This window comes from Ipomoea nil, unplaced genomic scaffold, assembly GCF_001879475.1.
Source record: "Ipomoea nil cultivar Tokyo-kokei standard unplaced genomic scaffold, Asagao_1.1 scaffold3394, whole genome shotgun sequence".
Classification (NCBI taxonomy): Eukaryota; Viridiplantae; Streptophyta; class Magnoliopsida; order Solanales; family Convolvulaceae; genus Ipomoea; species Ipomoea nil.
The window spans coordinates 11,569-38,377 of record NW_017619822.1 but is presented as its reverse complement, the minus strand read 5'-3'; the positions used below and the strand labels follow the sequence as shown (position 1 = coordinate 38,377).

Below are 26,809 nucleotides of genomic sequence, written 5' to 3'. Positions count from 1 at the left end.
ATCTCAGGTTCGAACCCCAGTGTTGGGGCATTGACTATTTGTGCTTCAGTAAGTTGGTTCGTCCTCGTCTTTGTATTTCAGTAGGTTGAGAAAGTATGTATGAACAGATATTACATTGTAACGGAGCCAATAGTACTCAAAAAAAACTATGTGCAGTCCAATAGGAAGATATTTGGTTTCCTAATTAATAGATCATAACAAAACAGGTAATTATATTCTTGATTTGTTTCACACAGTTCAATAAATCCAATAAGCATTGATTCAAATATCATAAAATTTTATTTTGATGAGTATTCCTAATGAGTACATTCCAATTTATACATAAATCATTAAATAAAAAAAAAATTGATTTGTGTGTTTTATTGACAGACAAAAGAGAGTTTTGAAATTTTGCAGATATCAGTAAGAATTACAAAACTTGGGGCAACATATATAACCTTCCTAAATAAAAGATCTCAACATATTAGTCCTCCTTCTCCATTAAAGTTCTCCATTGTTCTTCTGAAGGAGTTAGTCGATCCACGTAATCTGGGGCGGTGGCGAAGTTTCTATCCTTTGATCTCGCCTCACTTGTCCTGTATGCAAAATTCCGGTTACAAACAAGAGAAAAGGGCACATCTGTAACTGGAAAGCTCAGTACAAGTATTTCAAGTATTTTTATGTTTCTTTAGCCATTTCAAAGATGAATAAGATGTCTTTTAGCGTTCTTAAGCAATGAATAATGTTACTAGGTTGTATGAATGTGGGAGAAGTAACGTGAGGCAAGTATACAGATTGTAGACATACCTGGTTTCTTTTTGTCTATTGAGCAGAACAAATATTCCAAAGCCTATGATCGCCGCAATTTTGAGTACCTGGATAGAACACCAACAAAGAAAATTTGTAGCATATAAGGATGATTTGGGGTTGAGATAAACATCTGTTATCTGTACCACCGAAAAAAACCTATGACATAATTTTTATTGAAACCTTTGAAGTAGCATGTGTGAGATTTTCAGACCACAACATAAGCATGAAGATCAAATTTTAATGAATACGAAATTCTTTGTGGGGGAGAATTTCGGGATAACTCGGGTTCAATTCCCACAAGTGACGATTCCCTTTGGGCCAGCTTCTGTGCTTCTCGGAGCGAACCGGGTGGACCTGGACCGTTAAACGGACAGAGAAAGACCCGGACCACATTGTGGTTTACACCAAAAGAAAAAATGAATACGAAGTAAACCTGTCCAAATGGTCCAGAAGAGCCATGTTTTTCTGAGCCTTCATATGGCTTGTGCAGTTTTTCGCTGCCTTTCATCGTGGGATCAGTTCCTTGCAGAGAATCTTGCTGAAATTATGTTCAGAAAATGGGACATTAACCAAAGCTATATAATTTATTGATTTGATTGCCATTGTAATAACATCCTGAATTATTTATACAGTTATAGTGTGAAATTGTGAATGATGGTCATCATAACCCTTGAAAATTAACTAAATCCGGATCGAATAGTTTAGTACCTTTCCTTGCAAGGAGATCCTCGTCTTACTTTGATGAACATTAACTTCTGTACTGCTATCTTCCAAGAAATTTAGTACCTCTTTACCTGCAGTTGTTATACACAGATGCCTCATGTTATCTGGGAATATCCATGCACCAGAGCTTTCAGAAGCTAACGATTTAAGTTTTTCATTCGAAGCTGCTCTTTGAAAATCAATTGCTCGTGAAATATCCGAGCCAAGTTCTCTTCCTTTTTTCTCTGCAACAGAATCTGTCTGTATACCAGAATGATCTTTATTTGTTCTCCCAGAGACCGTGCCACTTTCCCGAATGGATAAGCTATTCTTCATACTTGAATTTCCTTTAGAGCTGATGGTTGTTGCAGTTGACTCCCTATAGGAGTAAGATGGTTTAATGCCAACTGGGTTCAGAGCAGAGCGACTACTCTCCCCGCTTTTCTCTGTACTTGTTTGGGTTTCTTGCCAAGTCTTGGAAACAAGAGGGTCCTTTAGAGAACCACCCATTCCAACTATGTTCGGTTGAGATTTCGATGCTTGTGTTTTCACAAGTGGCCTTCTTTCCTGCTTCAGCGTTACGAAAAGAAAAGGTTACGCACTTAAAACGCCAAACCAATCATTCTCCTCAACTAAACTCATACCACAGATTTACCTGAGATAAGCTCGTTTCAAAGGCACTTATCATTTTTCTTACACTGCTAGATGTTTTCCCAGATACCTGTCCTTCAGGATTACTAGATTTGTTGTCGTCTTTCTTCTCATTTATCTCCAAGACTCCCAACTTAGATTGAGCATTCTGCTCAGAAATTGGTCCTACGAGGGCAGTGCTGGGCGTTGATTGAGTTTCAAGCTTCTCTGCAGGTGAGCTTCTGTCATGTTTATAACGAGGTTCTTCATCCTCGTGTCTCATGGGAGAAGATGAAGTTCCTTCAGTTCTATCTGTTGCATTCTAAAAGGTGGATTGACTATCAGAAAAGCTGAGGAAACACCATTTCACCATCAGATGATTCTAAATTGTTCGGCGTGCAACCAATTTTGCAATGATTTTCAAGGCTAAACTTCGAAACTATTAAACTATTGAGAAACACTCCCAGAATCTTGACAAAAAAAATTTCCAAAAAGACAGGATAATAAAGATTTCTATGTTTTTTCATTCAAAATACAGTCCAGGTGGGTATGGATGAACAAACCTGAAAGCCCCCTCTTAAAATCCCCGACAGCAGTGGCAGTTTCTGGTATACCACGAATTCTGTCTTGCTTCTTTCTCATAGCAGATTCTCTCTGCAAGACCGACGAAAATGCATTTATGAATAACATTGCTAAACCATTGATACAAGCTAAAAAGTTAGCCTATCTGAAGTCTGAAATCAGTGCTAGCTGTTCAAATCTATGCTAGAAAATATTAGTTTTTGTTAGAATCAAGCGCTTACCACTATGCCTAAAGCTATAGCTAGTAGGGAAGGCGCAACTTATGCTAGACTTGGCCTTTACTGGCCTCCGCCCACCTGACTCTGATACCAGTTGTTAGGATCAAGTGCTTACCAGTTACCACTACGCCAAAAGCTATAGCTAGTAGCGAAGACGCAACTTTATTTCCTTATAAACCACCATAACATTTTCGAGAAGCAACTAGCCTCCGCCCACCTGACTCTGATGCCAGTTGTTAGGATCAAGTGCTTACCCGTTACCAGTACGCCAAAAGCTATAGCTAGTAGCGAAGGCGCAACTTTATTTCCTTATAAACCGCCATAACATTTTCGAGAAGCAACTAGCCTCCGCCCACCTGACTCTGATGCCAGTTGTTAGGATCAAGTGCTTACCAGTTACCAGTACGCCAAAAGCTATAGCTAATAGCGAAGGCGCAACTTTATTTCCTTATAAACCGCCATAACATTTTCGAGAAGCAACTAGCCTCCTCCCACCTGACTCTGATGCCAGTTGTTAGGATCAAGTGCTTACCAGTTACCAGTACGCCAAAAGCTATAGCTAGTAGCGAAGGCGCAACTTTATTTCCTTATAAACCGCCATAACATTTTCGAGAAGCAACTAGCCTCCGCCCACCTGACTCTGATGCCAGTTGTTAGGATCAAGTGCTTACCCGTTACCAGTACGCCAAAAGCTATAGCTAGTAGCGAAGGCGCAACTTTATTTCCTTATAAACCGCCATAACATTTTCGAGAAGCAACTAGCCTCCGCCTACCTGACTCTGATGCCAGTTGTTAGGATCAAGTGCTTACCAGTTACCAGTACGCCAAAAGCTATAGCTAGTAGCGAAGGCGCAACTTTATTTCCTTATAAACCGCCATAACATTTTCGAGAAGCAACTAGCCTCCTCCCACCTGACTCTGATGCCAGTTGTTAGGATCAAGTGCTTACCAGTTACCACTACGCCAAAAGCTATAGCTAGTAGCGAAGGCGCAACTTTATTTCCTTATAAACCGCCATAACATTTTCGAGAAGCAACTAGCCTCCTCCCACCTGACTCTGATGCCAGTTGTTAGGATCAAGTGCTTACCAGTTACCACTACGCCAAAAGCTATAGCTAGTAGCGAAGGCGCAACTTTATTTCCTTATAAACCGCCATAACATTTTCGAGAAGCAACTAGCCTCCGCCCACCTGACTCTGATGCCAGTTGTTAGGATCAAGCGCTTACCCGTTACCAGTACGCCAAAAGCTATAGCTAGTAGCGAAGGCGCAACTTTATTTCCTTATAAACCGCCATAACATTTTCGAGAAGCAACTAGCCTCCGCCCACCTGACTTTGATGCCGGTTGTTAGGATCACGCTTACCAGTTACCACTACGCCAAAAGCTATAGCTAGTAGCGAAGGCGCAAATTTATTTCCTTATAAACCGCCATAACATTTTCGAGAAGCAACTAATAATTCCCTAGCCACCGGATGCTAGAGTTGGCCTTTACCGGCCTCCGCCCAACAGTTTTGTTGATTTTTCATATTGCTTTTTCACAGTGAGAAATGAATGAAAATAAGGGGAAATAGAAGAAAATCAATACCACATTTCGAATGCGGTTGCGTTCATCTTCACTGAGGATGAACTGCAACTTCATGTGGACATAACCCCATCCTTCAAGATGAAATATGTCATCCCAGGAGCCCTTTTCAACTATTAATGTGGTCTTAACACCTGCCATGGTGAATACAATAAGTTGGTTTCCATTGTAACACAGAGAGCTGCAATGACAAAAATTTAAAATTGAAGCACAGAGAGGTGATAGACCTACCTGTATGAGAAATTTCATTCCCCTCATCATCCTGAAGCATAACAACCAAATCGTCTCGAAAGGTTGTCAAGGGGCTACAAAAGTGCCATCACAAAAACCCAGATTCAGTACAACATATATTCACCCTGACTAGCAAATGAAAGCCAAAAACTATGCAAGAATTTGAAATCATTACAATGTGAAATCTCCTTTATCCCAAGTTTGGTATACTGTCTTCCCCATGGAAACTGCACCACAAACAATAGTTCCTTTGTCAAATCCCAGAAAATGTCAGTCATTATATGAGGAGTGGATAAGTGACTGAGATTGATTTTAGGGTTTCCAAGGAGGATTGATGGAAGAATCACCTTTAAGAGATACTGAGGAGGGTGGTGATGAAGATGAAAGCTCCTTGAATTCCAAAACTAGATTGAGCAAAGGGCAAAACAAATAGTTCACATAAAGAGGAATTCTGGCTGTAAATACTAATATCTGTTGGAAATAAGCTCTGGGTACCTGAAACTTGGATTGTTCCTGGCATTGGAGAGGACACTGAGCAATGGACATTTAGCAGAAGAATTGGGAATTGCTGTGACTTCAGCAGTTGTGAATGAATTTTGAGGTAAGTGAATAATCCTATCAGAGCAGCAAATCAGAAGCAGGGGATAGAATGGAAATTTGGTTGGATGGAAGAATAGGTATGTGGATGAGTTGAGAGAGATGGGTGGGTCCACTATCCATGCCATTTATTAGGCAGACACCTCTAAATCTCTCCTTTTGTCTCACCTGAATCAGTTGTTCTGACTTCTAAAACAGAGTTGCTCAAGATCAATAATAAATAAGGACTAAATGAAGTTGGGGACTTGCTTCATCTATTCATGAAATGTTCTTGGATTTTGAAATGTAATAATCTACTCTTACACAGATTAAAAAAAATGGTTAAAAATTGTAAGATGAGTGATCGTTCAAGACTCCAAGTGGTAGGTAGCAAAGAGACATCACTCAATAGGCAAATTTTACTATGGATCATATTCTATAATTTATTTAAATTACACTTCAGTTTAATTTGACAATATTACTATGTGTGTTTGGTTGATGGGTTTTGCTGTGGGTGTGAAAGTGATTGTTGTTGTTCAGTTGATAGGTTTTTAAAACACTACTATGAGTTTCGAATACCCCATCAATTGAAAAACTCATACCCAAATAAAATAAGGGTTTCATTCTCTTATTCATTCTCAAGCACTACTATTAGTACAATAGTTATGTTGTGCAATCGTGTGTACCATGCATGGTGCACACGGTTGAAAAACGATGTCGTTTTGACTAAAAACGTGTGTCCCATTTAAAAAAAAAAATCAGTTTCGATTCCCCTCAATAGCATTATTGTGGTTATATAGTTATGAATTTATGGATATTTAGTTCATTCATTGTGGATGTTTAATCCATTTATTGTGGATATTTAGTTCATTCATTCTGGATTTTGTGTTATTCATTCACTGTGGATATATAGTTATGAATTTGTGGATATATAGTTATGAATTTGTGGATATATAATTCAAATTATGCACAAAAAATGTTATTACCGGGAATCGAACCTGAATTTTTTTTTTTAAAGTGGGATGCGCGTTTTTAGTCAAAACGACGTCGTTTTTGCAACCGTGTGCACCATACATGGTGCACACGGTTGCACAGTATAATTTTCGCTATTAGTAACCATTCTCATTCCACCCTACTACCAAACATGTTAAATACTTTCACCAAAACCCATTATCATTACCAAGTATTTGATACCCATTCCGATTCTGATTCCTATGTGCAAACCAAACACACCCTATGTTTTTTAAGTTTTATTTTCCACACTCACTAGTTTCATTATAGCAATACCAAAATATCATTTTAATTCTACTATGTTTCATTTCACAATATACATTATTGTATGAGTTTTATTTTGTTGTTTCATTTTCCACACACTAGTTTAATTATAATAATACTAAAGTATTATTTTAATTACAATGCACGTCCATTTGACAATATATGTTATTGTATGGTTCTGACTTTTAGTTTCATTTTAACAACATTAAAGTATCATTTTAATTATATTACAGTTTCATTTGACAATACGTTGTTGAATGATCTCTATTTTTTAGTTTCATTTTTCACACACATTAGCAACACTGAAGTATCAATTTAATTAAATAGAGTCAATACCATCTGAGGTCCTCTGAGTATAGTTATTTTGCCACGTTTAGTCCTAAACTTTCAAAGTGACCATATATGGTCCTTCGACTTTCAAATTTAACCATTCGTGGTCCAAGTTAACCACCTATGGTCCTTCAACTATTAAATTTTAACCAACCATGGTCCTTTCAAGAAGACCATGACTGGTTAAATTTCGAAACTTGAAGGACCATGGGTGGTTAACTTGGACCACGAATGGTTAAATTTGAAAGTCGAAGGACCACATATGGTTAATTTGAAAGTTTAGAACTAAACGTGACAAAACCACTTTACTCGGAGGACCTCAGATGGTATTAACTCTAATTAAATACTACAATTTTATTTGACAAGCATAATTCACATAACACTATGGACCATGGTCCCCTGTATAACAACCACACTCAATAGGGGTGTGCATTGAGCCATTGATGGGATCGACTTGGGGTTGAAAGCAACTCTCTCACCGTGCCCCTGCCCAAGTTCAAGACTAAGGCAAATTATTTTGTGGACTATGGTCCACATAGTTGTGTGAATCATAAATGTAATATATATTTTTAATATATTAAAAATATATTATTTGTGTAATAAATGTACATTGTCTGATAATATAAAAAAAATCATGTATTTTTAAATAATGTACTTTATATATACAAATAATATACTTTTAGTATATTAAAAATGTACTTTTTATTTATTCACACAAATATGTGGACCATGGTTCACGGAATAATGATTGTAAGACTAACCCAGTCTTGTGAAGGTGAGGCACGGGCACAAGAAATAGTCACATCTAAGGCCATTTGTAGCTTTGAAAGTCCACCTAATATATACCGTTAAGTATGCACTCAGCCTGGGAGCGTGAAGGGTGGTCGGGCCCAATTGTAGAAGAACACTTAACAATTCAAGAGGAAGCGCCTCTCTTGTCAGCGATGACAGCGTGACTGCATGAGCACCCGAGAGACCAGGGCGCCCAGTGGGCGAGTCCCCAGTTAGGGCTTCTGGCTGGCTCAAGTGGGCGACCAGACTCGTTAGTCGGTGTGTCCCTATTTGGGTGCCTTATCCGCCCTAGCCAGGTAACATAGCCAGGCAGTCGGTGTGTCCTCGACCAAGTGCGTGCTCCAGAAACGATTAATGGCAAATTCTGCGGAGATCTCTTTCCTTGTCCAGCAAGTAATTTCCTTTCCTCGGTTTAGGTAGTTACCACATTAATTATGGTAGATTCCAAAGATTGTTTAGTTACTCCCTTCTTACCTTATGGAGGATCTATTTTCTTGTATAAATATCCCTCCGGAGTCACCTTGTAAAAGGTGGGATTCTTGAATATCGTCCCGTTACTCTACTTCTTTTTTGACATACTTTACTTTGTTTACCTAATATTTTACGGTAGTGTTAGCTTACCGATTGACTGCCCTAAGCCGTAAAACCAACACCACCAAATGCAAATCCTGTGTGGCATTTCTTTTTCTGTGTTTTTTTTTTTTTTTTTTGATAATGTGTTGCAATTCTGACACATGCAACAAATGCAATTCGTGTGTCAAAATTGCAACACACAACAATTCACTTTTTGACTTTTTAATTATTATTATTATTTTATTAATACAAATTAAATTTTTAATAACATAATATGAAAGTGAGACAATTTTTGAAAGAGAAGAGAGAATTATATGGATAGGAGTGAATAATAAATCATTGTAAATTTAGTAATATGACATTTTGAAAGTGAGCGAAGATTGTAAGGGTGTGGATAGCCTAAGGCTCTACCACATAGTCATACACCAAATTGACAAAAATTATGTTCCGTTATCCAATATATATTGCATCAATAGTTATTGCATGGACCGTGGTCTACACAGCTGTGTGGACCACGGTCAAAAAACGACTTCATTTTATTTAATTTTATTTTTTGGCGTGCTCAGCTGCAACATACATTTTTATAACTCATAATGTACATTATTTTAAAACATAATATATATTATTCTAAAGCATAATGTACATTATTTTAAAACATAATGCACATTATATTACCCCAGATGTTTCATTATTCTAAAACATATTGTACATTATTCTAAAACATAATGTACATTATTCTAAAGTATATTGTATATTATTTTAAAACATAATGTAAATTCTTTTTACTCATAATATTCACGACATTATTTTGGACCGTGGTCATTACGTGGATCGTTTGCCATATTGCATTGCATTATATCATAGATTCATAGAATGTGAAATATAAACTTTAACCAGGAAGCATATAAATGATAACCAACATAGTTACTCCGCTGAATAGACAATTCTAACTTTGGGTTTCTGATATTCTCTTCCATCAACAAAAATTAGGAAGATTTACATTCAACTAATTTGAGAATACAAGGATAATCGCACAAACAGGAATCAACACTCTGTAAAACCAGGAAAAGTAGCTAGTGAAAATTTTTGGCTCTTCTCCTACTTTCTGCTTCCTCTCTTTCCTGTAGTATTTCTCTCAAACAAAAAATGCAATTGAAGAAATGCAGTTCAGTACATCTGTCAATCTTGAACAGCATTAATCTTTCTCTTCTCTCCCAATATCCCTATTTTGTTTCTCTTTGCCAGCTGCTATTCTTCGTTTTGTTTTCCTTTTGTGTTCCTTGAACAGAGCCCTTAACCAAAGAGCAAGAACCAGCTGACCCAAAACTCCGTTTTCCAGATTAAAATTCTGCTTGCTATTATTGTAACTAGCTCCCCATTCTATAGCATAATACAAGGATTTCAAAACTAATGATTAAAAATACAAAGATTCCTAAAACTTGACTTCCCCAACACAGCAACTTCCTAAATCACAGCTCCCCTTGCTGTGCCTTGGTTCTGCGAGAATAACCCTGCCCCGGAAATGCATTAGACCCTGGTACCTTCTCAGGCTCAGTGGGAAAGAAGATAACTTCATCATAATCCAGAGTAGTTGTCTCAGCCGGAGCACTTGTCTCAGGGGGGACAGTCATGTCTTTACTTGTAGCTATTATTTCTTTTCCTCGTGAGTCTTTCTTCACTGGTCTGCTAAATATGTATGCTGCATAAAATTTTTAAAAAAGTCAAGTAAAGTTGAATCAATGGCATAAAAACTTTTGGAACTCAAGGGATCGCATTTACTTATATAAGCATAACTTATTTGTTTACGCTTAAAGTTAGACATTATTCACAATATCACAATTAAAACTTCAGCTCTACACCAAGTTTTAGATTTTGATTGAACTCAATAGATTATTGGTTCGGATATTTTTAGTTATGTCATATCATAATATAAGTTTGGTGCGGATATCGGATATTGAAGTTTCACACATATTAATCTTCAAAGTAAAAATTATATATATACATATCACTCAAATGAATATATCCAAAAATATTTTAAATATTAACTCAAAAAAATATTAATATTATCTAAACTAAATTTTAGGTGAACTTTTTTTTTTTTGAAAGTTACTGGCTCTATTACATTGTAGTATCCCTTTCTCAACCTACTGAAACACAAAGAACCAATAACGCCTCCACTGAGGCTCGAACTTATAATCTTCCAAATGGAAGTCCAACCCGGATACCATTGGACCACATAGTCCTGGTAAATTTTAGGTGAACTTAATTGGTTATTGGTTCAGATATTTATATATGGATATAAAATGTAAAAGTCTTATATATATTAGACTTAAAAGTATAAATTATATTTATTCAATTTAAACCAAACATATCCAAAAATATTTTAAATATAAGGTTTAAAAACTACTCAAAATTAAACTTGTGTTAATTTTATAACGCTTTTCTAAACAAATAAATTTGAAAAAATGAGTATTAATAAACAAGTTTTCTAAACAGAAAATAGAGAATAGAAAACAAAAAATGATAACTGAAAAATTATAAAACAAAAAATAGAGAACAGTTTTCTAAAGTAAACGGGGTTATTATGTTCAACTTCATATTTTTCCACTGGAAATTTTTTGCAACTATTAAAGTTTAACGAAATTGCTTATGGTTTCAAGTGATCAATAGACTTTAAAATGTAGAATATGGCTCTTTCAGGGTTATCTAGGTAGCAAAAGTATAGGGGTTGTGGCCTGGACGGCTGGACTTTTCATTCCTAATAACAAATTAAAACACGATCCTGCCAGTAAAGCATTTTGAAAATTTTCAAGAGAGACAAAAAAGATTCAAACTAGATACTCCATAGCTTTAAGGGAATTTCTGTAATACATTCCATTAAAGAGAAAGATATTTAAAAACTGCAATATAAGCAGATATTAAATGAACAACAGTGACAACAGTTCTTGTATCTGTTCCACTCCTGTGCAGTGATGACTTGTACAATAGGCATAGTCAGTTCTGTGCAAGAAAGGCAAAAACACCATTGTTTTGAAGCAATTGGTGCTTGGTAGTTAGGCTGTTATAACTATTGGAGGTGCTAAGAGTTAACAGAAATGAAACTTAGGAAAAGAATGAACGCAACCCTGTTATTAGCTAGATTCAAAGATCAACTGTAGCTGATTCTTCTAGTAGTATAGTTATTATTATTACTCTATAAAAGGGAATTGTAAGTTCGTAACGGACTCAAAAAGCATTGAACTAGAAACTGAAAACCAATAAAACTCTCTGCTCCCAGGAATAATTCTGCGCTCTCCGCTTCCTCCATTTCTTTCTTTTCATCTGCAGTTCTCATGCATATCTGTAACAGTTCTAACTAAAGATCCAACAACACTATCCAATAAAAATCTGTGGTCACCTACAATTTATAGACTCAAAAAGCCTCTAATTACTGGTGAAACTTGTAAATAATGGATACACTGTACTGACAACACAAATCCTCAAAAGAGTGATATCATCAAGACCATTTTCATAGTCACCACGACCAAGTAGGAAAACCAAACTATTGACTCCACGACTCTGACCAGAAAAGAGACCATTCCTCTCTGACATTAAAACAAACAGTTGATGCACAAACACTAAAGATCCTGATTTACTCTATTACAACTACAAACTCGCACGAAAGCCATTTCAGTATCATCTTAATAAACGTAATCACAGGCGCAGAGAGATAGAAATATAGATGCATTAGATAGAAACCAAAACCAATAACAGAACACTGAATTTTGCAGGTATCTATCCAAAATGCAGCACAATGATAGATAATATAAAGCCCCAATCCACGGATTTAGCAACACTCAGCCTATTTGTGATACGAGTGTTCCATGATTCGAGGAAAAGAAAAAAGATTGGTGCTGCACAAGATAGGGGGAGTCAAGGTACCTCCAAGAGCGAGATTGAAGATGAGAACAGAGCGCCAAATGAACTTAGAACGACGCATCTCGGTGTAAAGAGGAGGAACCTCCATCTTCTGCGATTCTCCTGCCATGTTGGACTGAAACACACTCACAGCGAACTCTTTGCTTGGGAAAACTTGCTAATTGTCCGGTAACGCCCAATCGATGACCCTTACTTCAGCTCGCACCAAAACTAAGGCTCAGTTTAGAAACCGGAAAATGACTTTGGAAAATAATTTCCAAGATTTTTTGATGTTTGGATGAAATAGAAAAATTCAGTCAAAAAAAATGAAACTATTTTAGTGGAAAATGATTTCCACTAAAATTTAGGGGAAGTTATTTCTGTCAAAATGTTTAAACATACAATTCTACTTGATGGATTTAATTAATTCGGGGTGGACTTGAATCAATAAATCCGGATAAGAACGTAATATAATAAATAATAAACGAAATATAGAACGATGTCGTAAAGGTCGTTGGTGACCGTATATTATATTAATTGCCGTAGGATTTGGCTATTACAGAGATCCGGTAAGACAAAGTGTGTAATAATTGTATATCGTAGAATGAATGCCCCTTGTTAGGACAAGGAGGGGGTTTTTATACAAGCTAAACCCCCCAACCGCCTCACCCTAAATCGGGGGTGCTTAGATCTCAACTTTGACCGGGCCCGGGTGGACCGGATCGGGTCGGGTCCCGAGCTCGGGTGGTGCCGAGCTCAGGTAGGACCGAGCTCCCCGACCCGAGCCCCATGGAGGTCGGCTCGGGTCGGGGTACCCTCCGTGGTGCCCCGGGTCTGCGTTGCTCTTGGGCACCTCCGTGGTGCGCCGGGTCCGTGTTGCTCTTGGGCACCTCCGTGGTGCCCCGGGTCCGTGTTGCTCTCGGGCTCCACCAAGGTGCTCCTTGTCCGTGTTGCTACCCCGGGTCGGGTCGTGAGTATAATATATCCATCATGAGTCCCCCACTCTCTTCGTTGCGAGTAGGAGTCAACGAATGAGAGTATCCGTGCGCCGACCTGAGCCCCCCAGGTGGGAAAATTCCGAGCTCCAAATTTTAGCGAGGTGCCTTATGCCAAGGCGTCTTGGACCGAGGTGTCCTGAGCCGATGTGCCTTGGGTCGAGGTGAGACGTCTTGGGCCGCTCCACCTCGGCCGCCTTGGGTCGAGGTGGACCTCGGCATCGCGCCGAGGTGGACCTCGGCAACGAGCCGTGGTGCGACTATGGTGCACCCCGGTGTTGTGCCGAGGTGCGTTAGGCCTTAATTTTATTTTATCTTTTTTTTTTTTTTTTTTTTTTTTTTTTTTTTTTTTTTTTTAGGCCATGTATTAGCCTCTTTAACGTTGTCCTATGAGACTACGCCACCCGGCTCTCCCGTCGAGGTTGGTACGTGAGGTTAGACCTCGTGCTCCCTTAGGGTACGTCAGCCGCTCGAGCTAAGTCCTTCCGGACTGCGCCACCGGGCTCTTCCGTCGGGGTTGGTACGCGAGGTCGGACCTCGTGCCCCCTTAGGGTGCGCTTAACCGCTCGGGCCAGGTCCTATCGGACCAAGCCACTGGGCTCCTCCGTCGGGGTTGGTACGCGAGGTTAGACCTCGTGCCCCCTTAGGGTGCGCGTTAGCCTCTCAGGCCGAGTCCTGTCGGACCAAGCCACCGGGCTCTTCCGTCGGGGTTGGTACGCGAGGTCGGACCTCGTGCCCTCTTAGGGTGCGCTCAATCGCTTGGGCCAGGTCCTGTCGGACCAAGCCACTGGGCTCCTCCGTCGGGGTTGGTACGCGAGGTTAGACCTCGTGCCCCCTTAGGGTGCGCGTTAGCTTCTCAGGCCGAGTCCTGTCGGACCAAGCCACCGGGCTCTTCCGTCGGGGTTGGTACGCGAGGTCGGACCTTGTGCCCCTTAGGGTGCGTCCTCCGTCGGGGTTGGTACGTGAGGTCGGACCTCGTGCCCCCTAAGGGTCCGCGGGGAGAGAACGGGTGAGCACTCGTTCTCCTTCACTTGACGTGGTTTTTTGGTTTTTTTTTTTTTTTTTTTTTTTTTTTTTTTCTTTTTTCCAAAGATAGATAAACGCAGACCCACTTTGCAACAAGGGTCCTTCTCATAACATATTTCGTAACCTTCAATTTTATTCCGATTATTGCCGCCTACACAGACATTATTTGGGGGAGGGAAATGGTCAAGGTCCGCCTTTCACGTGGCGACCTGCTTCCTCCCGAAATGCCTCTTCGGCGATGGTGTGGACCTGGAGGTCCTTCTGACCAATTTGGCGGCACGCCTTGAAGTAGCCGCTGCGGCTCACCTTTTAGTCCCCCTCGGGCGACCCCGACTCCGGCCGGTGTCGAGAACTTGAGACATAGGTACTCCATGGAAATTACGCACCTGAGGTCCTCTAGGGCGGGTCGGCCGAGTATTATATTGTGGGCGCAGCTGATTTTGACGACTACGAACTCGACCTCCCACCTCCTGGTGTGAGGTGGGGTGCCTATCTCCACCTCCAAATTGATCGACCCCTCCGTCTCAATTGAGTCCCCCGTGAACCCGGACAGGGGAGTCCGTATTTGCTCCAGCAGTCCTCTTGAGAGTCCCAACTGGGTGAACGTGTCGTGGTACATGACGTTCACCGAGCTACCCGTGTCTACGAGCACCCGGTGCACCACCACGTTGTTGATGTCCAGCTTGACCACCAGGGCGTCTCGGGGGGAGGGGCCCATCTGGCAGGTCAGCGTCGGTGAACGTGATGGGCTCCTTCTTTGGTTTCTTCTCATGGGGGGTACGTGTGACCTCCCCCACGTACAAGCTCTTCGCCCACTTCTTCCGCTCGGCTGGCGAGTCCCCTCCCTCGGGCCCCCCAAAGATGACATAGATGGCACGTTTCTTCGGGGGCTGGGAGTCCTCCGTTGTTTTCTCCTCCTCCTCGGAGCTGTGGTCGTAGTGGTCCCTCTTACGGGGGGCCGAGGTGGATGGCGCCTGGTCACCACCCTTTCTCCATACGTTGCCTTGCTTCTGGCCTTGCGCCTAGGTAACCCATTTGGATGAGCTCCTCGATCTGTCTCTTTATATTAGGAGGATGCATTCGTCTGTGTCGTGCCCCTTCTGCCGGTGGAACCTGCAATACTTGTTGGAGTCCCCCCTCGCCTATATCTTCATGCACTCCTCCTTCGGGAATACCACGATTCCCTGGTCCTCCGCGTGTGCCAAGATGGTACCCACAGGTTGTGTCAGCGGGGTGAGATAGCGTGTGGGGTTCAGCCTGGGCCCCTCAGCGCACTCACGTCGGTGTGGCCGCGGTGACTTGCGCTCCTCCTGGGGTGCCTTGTCTTTTCGACCTCTTCCTTCCTCCTGTTCCTTCTTCATCTTCTCGGCAGCCTCGGCGTCAGCGTACCTTGCTGCCTTGTCCATCAGGTCGGTATAGGTCCTTGGGGGGTACCTGATGAGGTCCCGGTGGAATGCGCCCGACCTCAAGTTGTTTCGGAAAATCAGCATGGCCGACTTCGCATCAAAGTTGGCGACCCCCATGGCCTCTTTCTTCCACTTGCTGAGGTACTCGGCTAGCGATTCCGATCTCCCCTGCTTCAAATCACATAGGTCGGCAATTTACTTCTTCCGCTGTATGCTGGTGGCGAAATGGGATAGGAACTGCCGGGTGAGGTCCGCAAAGGTGGAGATGGACCCCGCCGGGAGGGATCCGAACCAGTCATGCGCCTGCCCGTCCAGGGTGGCGAAGAACCCCCTGCATAGGATGGCGTCCGTCGCCTCGGTGATCATCATGGCGGCCCTGTACCTGGTGAGGTGTGCCTGCGGGTCCGTGGTATAGATTATTGAAAAGAAGAGAAAACATATGATAAACACTTGCCCATAATTGCGCACTTGAAAGCACAAAAATATGCACTTGAAGGCAAAAAATGTGTGCTTGACGGAAAGAAATTCTGCACTCGAAGACATAAATATGTTCAATCGAAGCAATTTATGGTAACAAAAAGGAAAGTTATTCGACTTAAATGTTATTGAAGCAATTGCACATACAAATCGTTTGTAAATCTCAAAAATTTCATTAGAAAATTAGTTATAGATTATTGAAAATAATGCAAAATATATAATAAACATTGGCACATAAATATAAGTAGAATGCACAAAAATGTGCACTTGAACGCACAGAAATGTGCACTTGTAGGCCAAATTTTTGCACTCAAAGTTATAAAAATTTGCACACAAAGAGAAAACTAAGTACTAAGACAGAACAAATGCATTCGAGTAAGGAAAATATGCACTCGAAGAAGGAAAATATGCACTCAAAGAAGGAAAATGTGCACTTGAAGAAGAAAAAAATATGCATTCGAAAAAAAAAGAACATCTAAACTTAACTACTCAAAATTACAATAATATCACCGCGCGTTTTTAAATTATTCTTCGTTTTGAACTGTTGATTTGGACTAGATCTATGGTTGAGATTTAACCTTATTTTTTTTTTTTTTACCTAAAGTCATCTTTCTCATATAATCTGTAGTATGTATGTATATATATATATATATATATATATATATATATATATATATATATATATATATTATTTATATTTATGGTTATGTTTATGTTTTTATTTTATTTTATTTTTTTTATTTATATTTATAATTTTAGATAGATTTAGATTAGAGTGTTCTCTTCTTGCCAATGAACTTGTGGTCTAGTTGGACGAAGTGGCTCTCCCAAATGGGAAGTCATGTGTTCGATCCATAGTGGGGGCAGTATTGACTCTTTGTGCTTGAGTAGGTTCCAAAACCTTTCCGCTAAGCATCTAGCAGGTTATTTATAGAGGAATGGAGGGGACACATGCCCTCCCAACATGTGCACTACGTGTCCTTCATGCACTCGGAGGCCTACGGTAAAGCGACCCTTTTAATGGTCTATAACGTGGGCTCGAGGCGACCAACCGAATTAGGGCCGAGTATAGAAGGCCTAAAGCAGAAGCCCGTTTAGCCAATCGGTTGTTTAACGCCCATGTCGGGTCGGTCATGTGCTTTTCTCAGGTCGGATCGGATCGAAGACGGACATTCACAACCTGTAGAGTTGAGTCCGAGCAGGTGTACCGTAGGTACGGGTCAGTATGCCGGGGTATATTCCCTATTAGTGACATTGTCACATTTAGTCCTATTCTTTTAATTTTGTGATATTACATCCATGACTTTGAGCAACTTTCACTTTTAGTTCTCAACTATTGTGACATTGCCACATTTAGTCGTATTCTTTTAATTTTTCCATATTAAATCCATGACTTTCATTTGATTGCCACCATTAATCTTCTATTAATTTACCGTTAGAATTGACAAATAACAAAGGAAAAAATCATTACACATATCGTAACTCATATTTCAAACACATTAGAAATATTGTTGATAAGTGCCAAAGACACTCATATTTAAGGCTCTTTAAGAGGTTGTTTTATACTCAATTGCTATCCGTTGTGCTTGATTTAGGGTGACTTATACTTATATATGCTAATGTGCTGCAAAACTCCACCATACTTGTATCTCTATGATTTTGGAAGGATTTAAGCTTAAAAGAAAGACATATGAGCATGGACCGAAGTATCACAAGTCAAGAGTAAATTAGAGCCGTGCTGAGACTAATCCACGCACGTGGGAGGACTTGTGGAAGAGAAACAGAATGTCCCCCGAGTCTAATCCACGTGCGCGGGGTTGTGCGAGATTTTGTGTAAGTGACCAATCCACGCACGTGGATGGGAGTCAGCGCGGATTTAAAGTGCAATTGGAGGGAAAGCTATTTAAGGGTTTAGATTAGACTTAAAGTGGGAGTTCCGATCATTTTTACACTTTTTACATTTCAAATTCCCAACTTAGGAGCTCTAGGTTTTCTCTAGTCTCTCATCATTGCTTGAAGATTCTTGGAGAAGAAGCTTGACAACCTTGGATCAATTGTAGAAGTGATCAACAACATTTGCAATTTATTTTGGTATTCCTTTATTGCTTTCCTATTTTAATTGTTGTTTTGATCTCGAATGCAATGTTTCTTTGCTTAGCCATAATGAGTGGCTAGAATCTTGTTAGGATTTGAATTGTGAATCTTGAGTATGATGCTTGTGTGATATATCATTCTCCATTAGGTTAGATATTGCAATTCTATGTGAATCTTGTTGTAATTGAGTGTCTTGTAGGCATCTTGTGGAGTCCGGCCAACTCCTAGGGTAAAGAAGTGATCTAGACAAGAGATTGCTAGATCACTTAAAGCTTCAACTCAATTGCAATTTCTAGTTTTAAGTTCTGAAAGGCCTAAGCTAGGAATGAGGCGAAGACCCAGTGTTTGACAAAATGTTTCTTAGGTCTTTAGTCACCTAAAAAGGTATTATAAGCCAAGAAGAATGCTACTAAACCGGGACGTGAACGGACCTAATAAAACCTCACTTGATTCTAATTAATTTCAATATCCTAACCTAAGTCCTAAGACACTAGAGGCATCATACAAGAGATGAGCAATTCAATCCTATTTTCTCTTAGGGTGCGTTTGGAAATCCGGAAAATGACTTCTGGAAAATGTTTTTTGAGTTTTCAGTGTTTGACAAGAGGGGGGAAAATGAGGTCAATGGAAAATGAAGCATTAGTCAAAGGAAAATAGGTATGTTTTGAGAGAAAATGACTTCCCTTTTTTTTTTTTTTTTGGTGGTGGGGGGGGGGGGGGGGGGGGGGGGAGTCATTTTTCAAGGGATGCACATGCAAAAACTTTCGGACCTAATTTTTTGCGGGCTTTTGCGAGTCGGCCCACCAAACCCGCAAGTTAGGGTTCATGCAACAATCGTTATATCCTACACCACGGCGCACATAGCACTGTGCGCCGCGCGCCTCCCAAAACGACGTCGTTTTGGGGTAGTGTTGGGAGCCGCGGTAGGAAGTTGCTGAGATTATGTGTATTTGTTCACAACGTTATGTGTATTTGTTCACAACGTTATGTGTATTGGTTCATACAGTTATGTGTATTTTTTATACAATTATGTACATTCTTTTTATACAATTATGTACATCCGAATCAGAAAATTTGTGTGTATTATGTTAAGAGTTGATGTGTATTATGTTAAAAGTTTATGTTTATTATGTATTATGTTAGATTATGTGTATTATCTTTTAAAAAGAGTATGTATATTTTGTTATATAATTATGTACATCATGTATAACATTATGTGTATTCTAGTATAACATTATGTACATTCTTGAACAGTGGGTTTTTTTTTAAAGAAAAAACTATTGCCATTCACTGGGGCGGGAAATTTCAAAAAAAAATAATAATTAAAACGACGTCGTTTTGCATCTGGGCGCATAGTGCAACGCGCGCCGTGGTGTAGGATATAAATTGCCTTCATGCAACCAAAGTCCGCCCCATGCGATTGGCGGGTCCCGCGGGCCGATCCGCGAGTTTTTTTTTTCTTCAATTCAAAGTTAAAAAAAAAGTACAAATCATATTAATTTTTTTGTATTTAAAAATTAAAAAAAAATTACATTTTTTAATATATATATATATATATATATATATATATATATATATATATATATATATATATATATAAAGAGTGTTATTCATAAAATGATTTTATCAAAAGTATCAAACAATTAAAATTTTGAAGTATTCATTTCTTTTCATTTTCCTACTCATTTTCCGAAAAATGAACCAAACACACAAAAACAGTTTTCCGTTGTGTAGCCAAACACTAGAAAGGAAAATGTTTTCTGAAAAATGAGTCATTTTCCAGAAAATATTTTCCAGAAGTCATTTTCCTGCTCTCCAAAAGGATCCTTAATTGCATTTCAATAATTGTTTTTGCCTAGTTTTCTACCACGCATACCTTTTTGCACCCAATAATTGCATGAACATGTATTGGACTAGCATGATCCTAATTTCTTGGCTCAATATCCATTTAATACTTTCAATTTGTCATCCCTTGAGAATGATATAAACTCGAGATTTAATCCCGCAAATCTTTGACCACGTGAAACACGGGTGTTGTCAATCGTAAATATCAAAGAATGCAATATCGTAACTCATAGAAATATGAGTTAATTACAATATATGTAACGATTTTTCCTTTGTTATATGTCAATTTAAGGATATCACTATGTTTCAATATCGTAACTTAGATTTCGAACATATTTCTATGAGTTACGATATTACATCCTTTAATATTTACGATATTTCTAATGTGTTCGAAATATGAGTTATGATATTGAAACACAGTGATATCCTTAAATTGACAAATAACATAGAAAAAAAATCCTTACATATATCGTAACTCGTATTTCTATGAGTTACAAAATTACGTCCTTTTTATATTTACTATATTTCTAATGTGTTCGAAGTATGAGTTACGATATGTGTAAGGATTTTTCTTTTGTTCTTTGTCAATTCTGACGGTAAATTAACGAAATTTGTAACGAAAGACTAATGGTGGCAATCAAATGAAAGTCGTGGATGTAATATGGCAAAATTAAAATAATAGGAATAAATGTGACAATGTCACAATAGTCCATGGCCGGATTTTGGACTGTGCAAGCTGGGCTACAGCACTGGGACCCAAATTTTAGAGGCCCAATATTTAATTTTTACCTAGTTAGTTTAAAAATACAAACTAAAAGTTTTCAATTAAATTTAAAAGGTTCTATGAAAAAATGGTATGAATGTATGTTTATTGTATTTTAATTTTAATTTGGAGGTCAGAGGTTCGAAACGTGTGTGATGTTCTGCCTTTGGACATCTCCCTTTTCTTTTTTGTTAATCATTTTGCATTGCGAGTAATTTATTCCATAATATATCTTTTGACTTTTTCTTTGCGCACAGTAACATTTTACCACATTATTATTATTAAAAAAAATTACGATATTGATTTTAAAGATTATGATTTTGGTAGGGCCTCGTTTATTTACCAAAACAAGACTACAAAAATCTAAAAACTGACATGCAATATAACAAAATTAAAAGACTAGAACTAAATGTGATAATGGCACAATAGTCAAAGACTAAAAGTGAAATTTGCTTTATGTTTTATTGAACAAAACCAATCACACTGCACTTGTTGCTACTAGCAAATGGATATATGGGTCCCGTTAATACATTTCATTTCCTTTTATGAAAAGAACTTATCATTTTTAATTTTTAAATATCACTCTCAATTTCGAGAACTTTTTTTTTGGATGTATTCAGGATTTCTATTGTCGAACATAGTGACTAATCTCTTCGTTGAATTGTAGATACTTCTTTTGAGTGGTACAGCTGGTTTGAAGATTTAAGACTGTTCTATACCCAAAGTCAAGGATCAAACCTTTGACCTTTGGTTAAGGATGAAAGAACATGTGCTCTAATGTATTGTAACTTTTCATTATGGAACATGTGATGTAACTCCATTCGGTTATTAACGGCAAATTATATTATTGACCAAGGTTCATCTTACATTGTGGGTCTTAGTTCAAAATAACATTTAAAATATGTGTCTGTTGTTAACATATTATATCTGCAGTTAATAGATTATATGTCTGTAAATAAATTAAAAGTACATAATATGTTAATTATATATAAATAATATGTTAACTGCAAATACATAATATGTTAATTGTATTGTTTTTATTACAATTAGCATATTATGTCTGCAGACATATAATATATTAATTGTAAACATATAATTTGACTATCATTTTTCGCAAATTATATTGTGGACTCGTGCCCACAATGCATTGTGGACACGAATCCAAAACGACGTTGTTTTTAGGGAAAACGCGACATTCCAGACTTTCCAGTTAAAAAAAAATTTGATTTTGTCTCGCCGTTAATGACATTATTCGTTTGTGGAGTTATGAATGTACAGTTATGAAATTATGAACACAGAGCTCTGACATTATGAACTTACAATTATGAACATATAGTGATAAAATTATGAACATAGAGCATTAAAATTGGAGTTAATACCCAAAATCGTCCTCGACTATAGTGGTTTTTCTCAATTTCGTCCTAAACGATTTTGGTGACCTAATATCATCCCAGACTTTTGTGTTTCGCTCAATTTAGTCCTCCATTTGTTATTCCGTCAAATTGGTGTTAAATAAAGGGACAATTCAGTAATGTCAATATTGATCTCTCTTTACTTTCAACTTGTGAAGTGCGAAATTCCTCTTTCTTGTACGAATTACACCCAGAATTACTCTCGGACCTGCAAATCAAATTTTATATTCGCAGTTTTAGGAGTAATTTTGGAAGTAATTCGTAAAAAAAAAAAAAAAAAGATTTCGCAGTTCACATGTCTATGAGTAAAGAGATGCCAATATTAAAATTACTGAATTGTCTATTTATTTAACACCAAATGGACAGAATAACAAATGAAGGACTAAATTGAGTAAAAACACAAAAGTCTGGGACTAAATTGAGCGAAACACAAAAGTCTGGGACGATATTAGGTCACCAAAGTCGTTTAGGACGAAATTGAGAAAAACCACTATAGTCGAGGACGATTTTGGGTATTAACTCATTAAAATTGTGAACATAGAGTTTCGAAAATTATGAATTTACAGTTATTGAATTATGAATGTACAATTACGGAATTATGAATGTACAGTTATGGAAGTATGAATGTACAGTTATGCAATTATGAATGTATAGTTATGGAATTATGAACACAGAGTTCTGACATCATGAAATTACAATTATGAACATATAGTAATAAAATTATGAATATATACTCCTATAACAAAGCGGTCTGAAATTTTTTTTAAAAAAATGGTAGAAGATAACGGTGCTACTAACGATACCGTTACCGTGTTCACAATGCATGCTAGACACGGATCGATAGCATAACGATTGATCATTTTTGGCAAATTATTGTGATAATGCAATATGGATCATTATTGACATTGGTCCATGTTATAACAATTGGTTATTAATGAGGATGGCCATATGGGTCTGATTGAATGAGCCCACAAGCATACAAGTTTGGATATGTACGAAATGCAGGTCCATTTTATTGCGTGGCAAATAAGTGGCATTCTCATCCTTAACATATACTTTTTTCAACATTATATTTGCCATCATATGCACACATCCATTATCTATGAACTTTGATCATAAGCTAACCACCATGATTGATTTTTTGTTTTCTTTCAACACTAATGATTTTTTATAATGTAATATCTATTTTATTTTCATTTTGTGATCACTCATTTGAAATGGTAACAAATGTGTCATTACATTACATAGTAGTTGGCTCACTATGATTTATTTAATTTGGTTACTAAATAGTTTATATTTCATTCACTAGACATGCCATTTCTATACTATAAGTTAATTTTCAAGGATTTGAACTTTAATCTACTTCTAGAACGCATTAATTATTAGAAATTTTACCATTATATTATATTTATAAAATTGTTACCATAATTTTCTCTTTTTAGTATTAGACTTTGTTATAGCTTTTTTGGTATTGTACAATTTTTTTTAGTTCAAATATAAAATTTAAGAATCTACCATACTAAAAATGTACGGAGTAGCGTATATGCTTAGTATAAATGAACAGAAATGAGTAATAACATTTTTGTAAATAAAATAATAATAATAATTTACAAAAAATATTATCTTTTTGTTTATTTATAATAATAGGTGTGATGGTACCTTTTCACCATTATAAAATTTCTCATAAAATTTAACCCAATTTGAGTTTTTATCAAAGCATTATATATTATTATTGAACGATGTGTTCCATCTCACCTATCGAGTAGATAATTGTCTCACACAAAGTGCACATTCAGATATGAATTGTGGTTTTTTTGTTAAATACAAGATAGTCAACTAACGGGGCATTTGATTTGAGGGAATTACAATTCCATTCCCACCTATTTCCCATATAATTTCGAAGACAAGCAAATTCCTTCGTTTGGTTGGAGGGAATTGCAATTCTGCAGAATTGAAATTCCATCATTTTCATTAGGGGTGGGCGTTTCGGGTTTCGGTTCGATTTTTTTTCGATTTCAGTTTCGGTTTTTCGGTTTTAAAAAAGTTAAACCATTCGGTTTAACATTAAGGTTCGGTTCGATTTCGGTTCGGTTTGAAACGGTTCGGTTTCGGTTCGGTGTTCGGTTCGGTTTAAGATCCCCAAATTTCAACATTTCTTAACTTTTTAAACATACTACCAAACAATACATATTCACATAATCCAAATTCAAACTCTAAACATTATATAACACAATAGCAATCCAAAGTTCAAACACAATACTAAGTACTAATTACCAAACATCAGTTAACGTTTTTGCACAACCGACTCTTCAGTTGGTTCAGTTGGAATATTTTTATTGATAAGATGAATAATCATCTATCTGTATAGTTGATATTAAAAGAACTAGTGTCAATTACTATATAGTTAATTTTTGGACACAATCTATCATTGCTAGTGCACTCGAAATATATTCCAGTACTAGAAAATAATTATAGTGCACTGGAAATCAAAATTAGAATGGCGGTAAAGCACATTAAATTTATAGAAAAACATGAAACTAAGGAAAATACTGAATATTGTAAATATAACTCAAGTTAGATATAATTGTGAGGTAAAGAACAATTGCGACAAACAACAAAAGTGCAATGTAGAAAACAAGATATAAAGAAATCAAATAAAAAATGTAAGGTTCGGTACCAGTAAGAATGAGAACTGAACGGCGGAGAGGCATCAAGGAATTTGGATTTACTTCTTCTTCTTTATTATTATTATTATTATTATTATTATTATTATTATTATTATTATTATTATTATTATTAATAAATTTATTATTATTATTATTATTATTATTTATTAAAAATTATATAGCATTCGATTCGGTTCGGTTTTTGTCAAACCGTTCGGTTTCGGTACTAAACCGTTCGGGTTACAAAATTTTGAACCGTTCGGTTTTCTATTACTAGTTCGGTTCGCTTTGGTTCGCTTCGGATCGGTTTGGTTCGGTTCGGTTCGGATAAACCGAATCGAAGTGCCCACCCCTAATTTTCATGGAATTAGAATCCCATGCCCCCCCCCCCCCCCCCCCTCTGGTATTTCAATTCCATAGATTTTAGAAAAAAAAAAAAAACAACTTTGAGACAAAATATTACCATGACTCTCTCTTTTTTTAACCTAAAATTGATGTTTGACCTCTCTCTTTCGATTATAGTGTGTCTTCTTCTTCTACTCTCTACACAGAACGTCAATCAGTAGGCCAACCTTAATCAAATATGTTTTCTCAAAACTCCATTATCTCTTTTATTGCTTTTATTATGCAATTCTATAGTTTATTTACGACGTGTTACATAAATTTTTAAAAGCAAAATTTGAATTTGGTCATTTAGGATCGGATTTATAATAATATTTTTCCGCAGGACCTCTCCTACAGTATCGTCACCGCAGTAGAGTTTAACCACCGAGTTCGGGATGGATTGGTGTGGTTCCTCTATGCCTAGGACACCAGAAGATCGAATCATGAACGAAAAAAGGCATGAGAGAAAAGCATATTGGCTAGTGATTGTGAGGCCCCAATTCTTGACTGGAGGGGACACCAAAGGCCTCTGCCCTTCCATCCCTTGGATAGATGCCATTCCATCCCTTGGTAGAGAGGGAGAGCAGAGGTTTTGGTTTTTAATAATAATAATAATAATAATAATAATAATAATAATAATAATAATAATAATAATAATAATAATTGTTGTTGTTGTTGTTGTTGTTGTTCTTGTTGTTGTTATTATGGGCATTTTGGACTTTATATTACTTATTTCCTTTCAATTCCCATATATACCAAACATTAGAATTGAAATTGTAATTCAATTCCTGCAAACAAAACACTGGAATTTAAATTATCAATTTTTTTAATACCAATTTATTCTACATTATTTATCTCCCATGAAATTGTAATTCTTTTCTCACATAATTCTCTCCCTCCAACCAAACGCCCCGTAAGTCTAACTTTGGTACCAAATTAAAATATGTAGTCTACCTTAATTAAAAATCTAAATTAATGAATAGTTGAATTATACATTTATATTTATATATATATATATATATATATATATATATATATATATATATATATATATATTCTCAACAGTATAAATATTGTTGTTATTGTTTACCTAATATAAATCATAATTAATTTAAAAGTATTCATTTTATAAAAATCCGATTTAATGTGCTAAAAAAATGAGTAAAGTCGTTGATGTATAACTTATACGGCTAATAACTATATGATTATTATAAAGAAATTCCTAAAAGTGTCACGTTGCATGAAAGTAAGTAAAGATGGTCTTCCCCTAATCTTTAAATGGATTAGGGTGGGCCCCTTGGCCGTGGCATTCTTCATTTTGGTCTGCAATTTCCAAAAGCCAACAACTCCATAATCCTGACTGCAACATTATTGAAGTTCAACAACTAATTTAACCTTAAATTTTTAGTTTCGTTTAATATGACGTGTTATGATTTATCAAAATTTTTAATGTGTACAAGATTTAAGTTCAAACAGCATCATCGCGATCATCATCAAATGTATAAGATATAGATTATGTTTAAATGCAAGTATTTTTTTATTTGAGATTGATTGTCCTTTCTT

At 37.3% G+C, this 26,809-nt stretch overlaps 2 protein-coding genes across 4 annotated transcripts; both read right to left on the bottom strand.

Moving 5' to 3' along the window:
* Positions 1 to 256: 256 nt before the first annotated feature.
* LOC109171147 lies at positions 257 to 5,484 on the bottom strand. Of its 3 annotated transcripts, none has more exons than XM_019320278.1 (11): positions 5,231 to 5,473; positions 5,083 to 5,139; positions 4,911 to 4,962; positions 4,736 to 4,809; positions 4,508 to 4,638; positions 2,685 to 2,775; positions 2,147 to 2,433; positions 1,498 to 2,061; positions 1,223 to 1,327; positions 787 to 854; positions 257 to 575 (listed from the first exon to the last, which is right to left on the bottom strand). In XM_019320278.1, exons 1-11 carry the CDS (start codon positions 5,253 to 5,255, stop codon positions 464 to 466), a joined length of 1,566 nt encoding a protein of 521 aa, XP_019175823.1. In that variant the 5' UTR covers positions 5,256 to 5,473; the 3' UTR covers positions 257 to 463. The 3 variants fall into 3 exon arrangements, with proteins under 3 accessions (XP_019175823.1, XP_019175824.1, XP_019175825.1); XM_019320279.1 differs by having other exon boundaries at positions 1,498 to 2,058; positions 5,231 to 5,471; XM_019320280.1 differs by lacking the exons at positions 257 to 575; positions 787 to 854 and adding an exon at positions 861 to 1,027 and having other exon boundaries at positions 1,205 to 1,327; positions 5,231 to 5,484.
* A 3,736-nt stretch (positions 5,485 to 9,220) lies between these two features.
* LOC109171148 lies at positions 9,221 to 12,402 on the bottom strand. The gene is made up of 2 exons (XM_019320282.1): positions 12,203 to 12,402; positions 9,221 to 9,980 (listed from the first exon to the last, which is right to left on the bottom strand). Exons 1-2 carry the CDS (start codon positions 12,306 to 12,308, stop codon positions 9,751 to 9,753), a joined length of 336 nt encoding a protein of 111 aa, XP_019175827.1. The 5' UTR covers positions 12,309 to 12,402; the 3' UTR covers positions 9,221 to 9,750.
* Between the last annotated feature and the right edge of the window lie 14,407 nt (positions 12,403 to 26,809).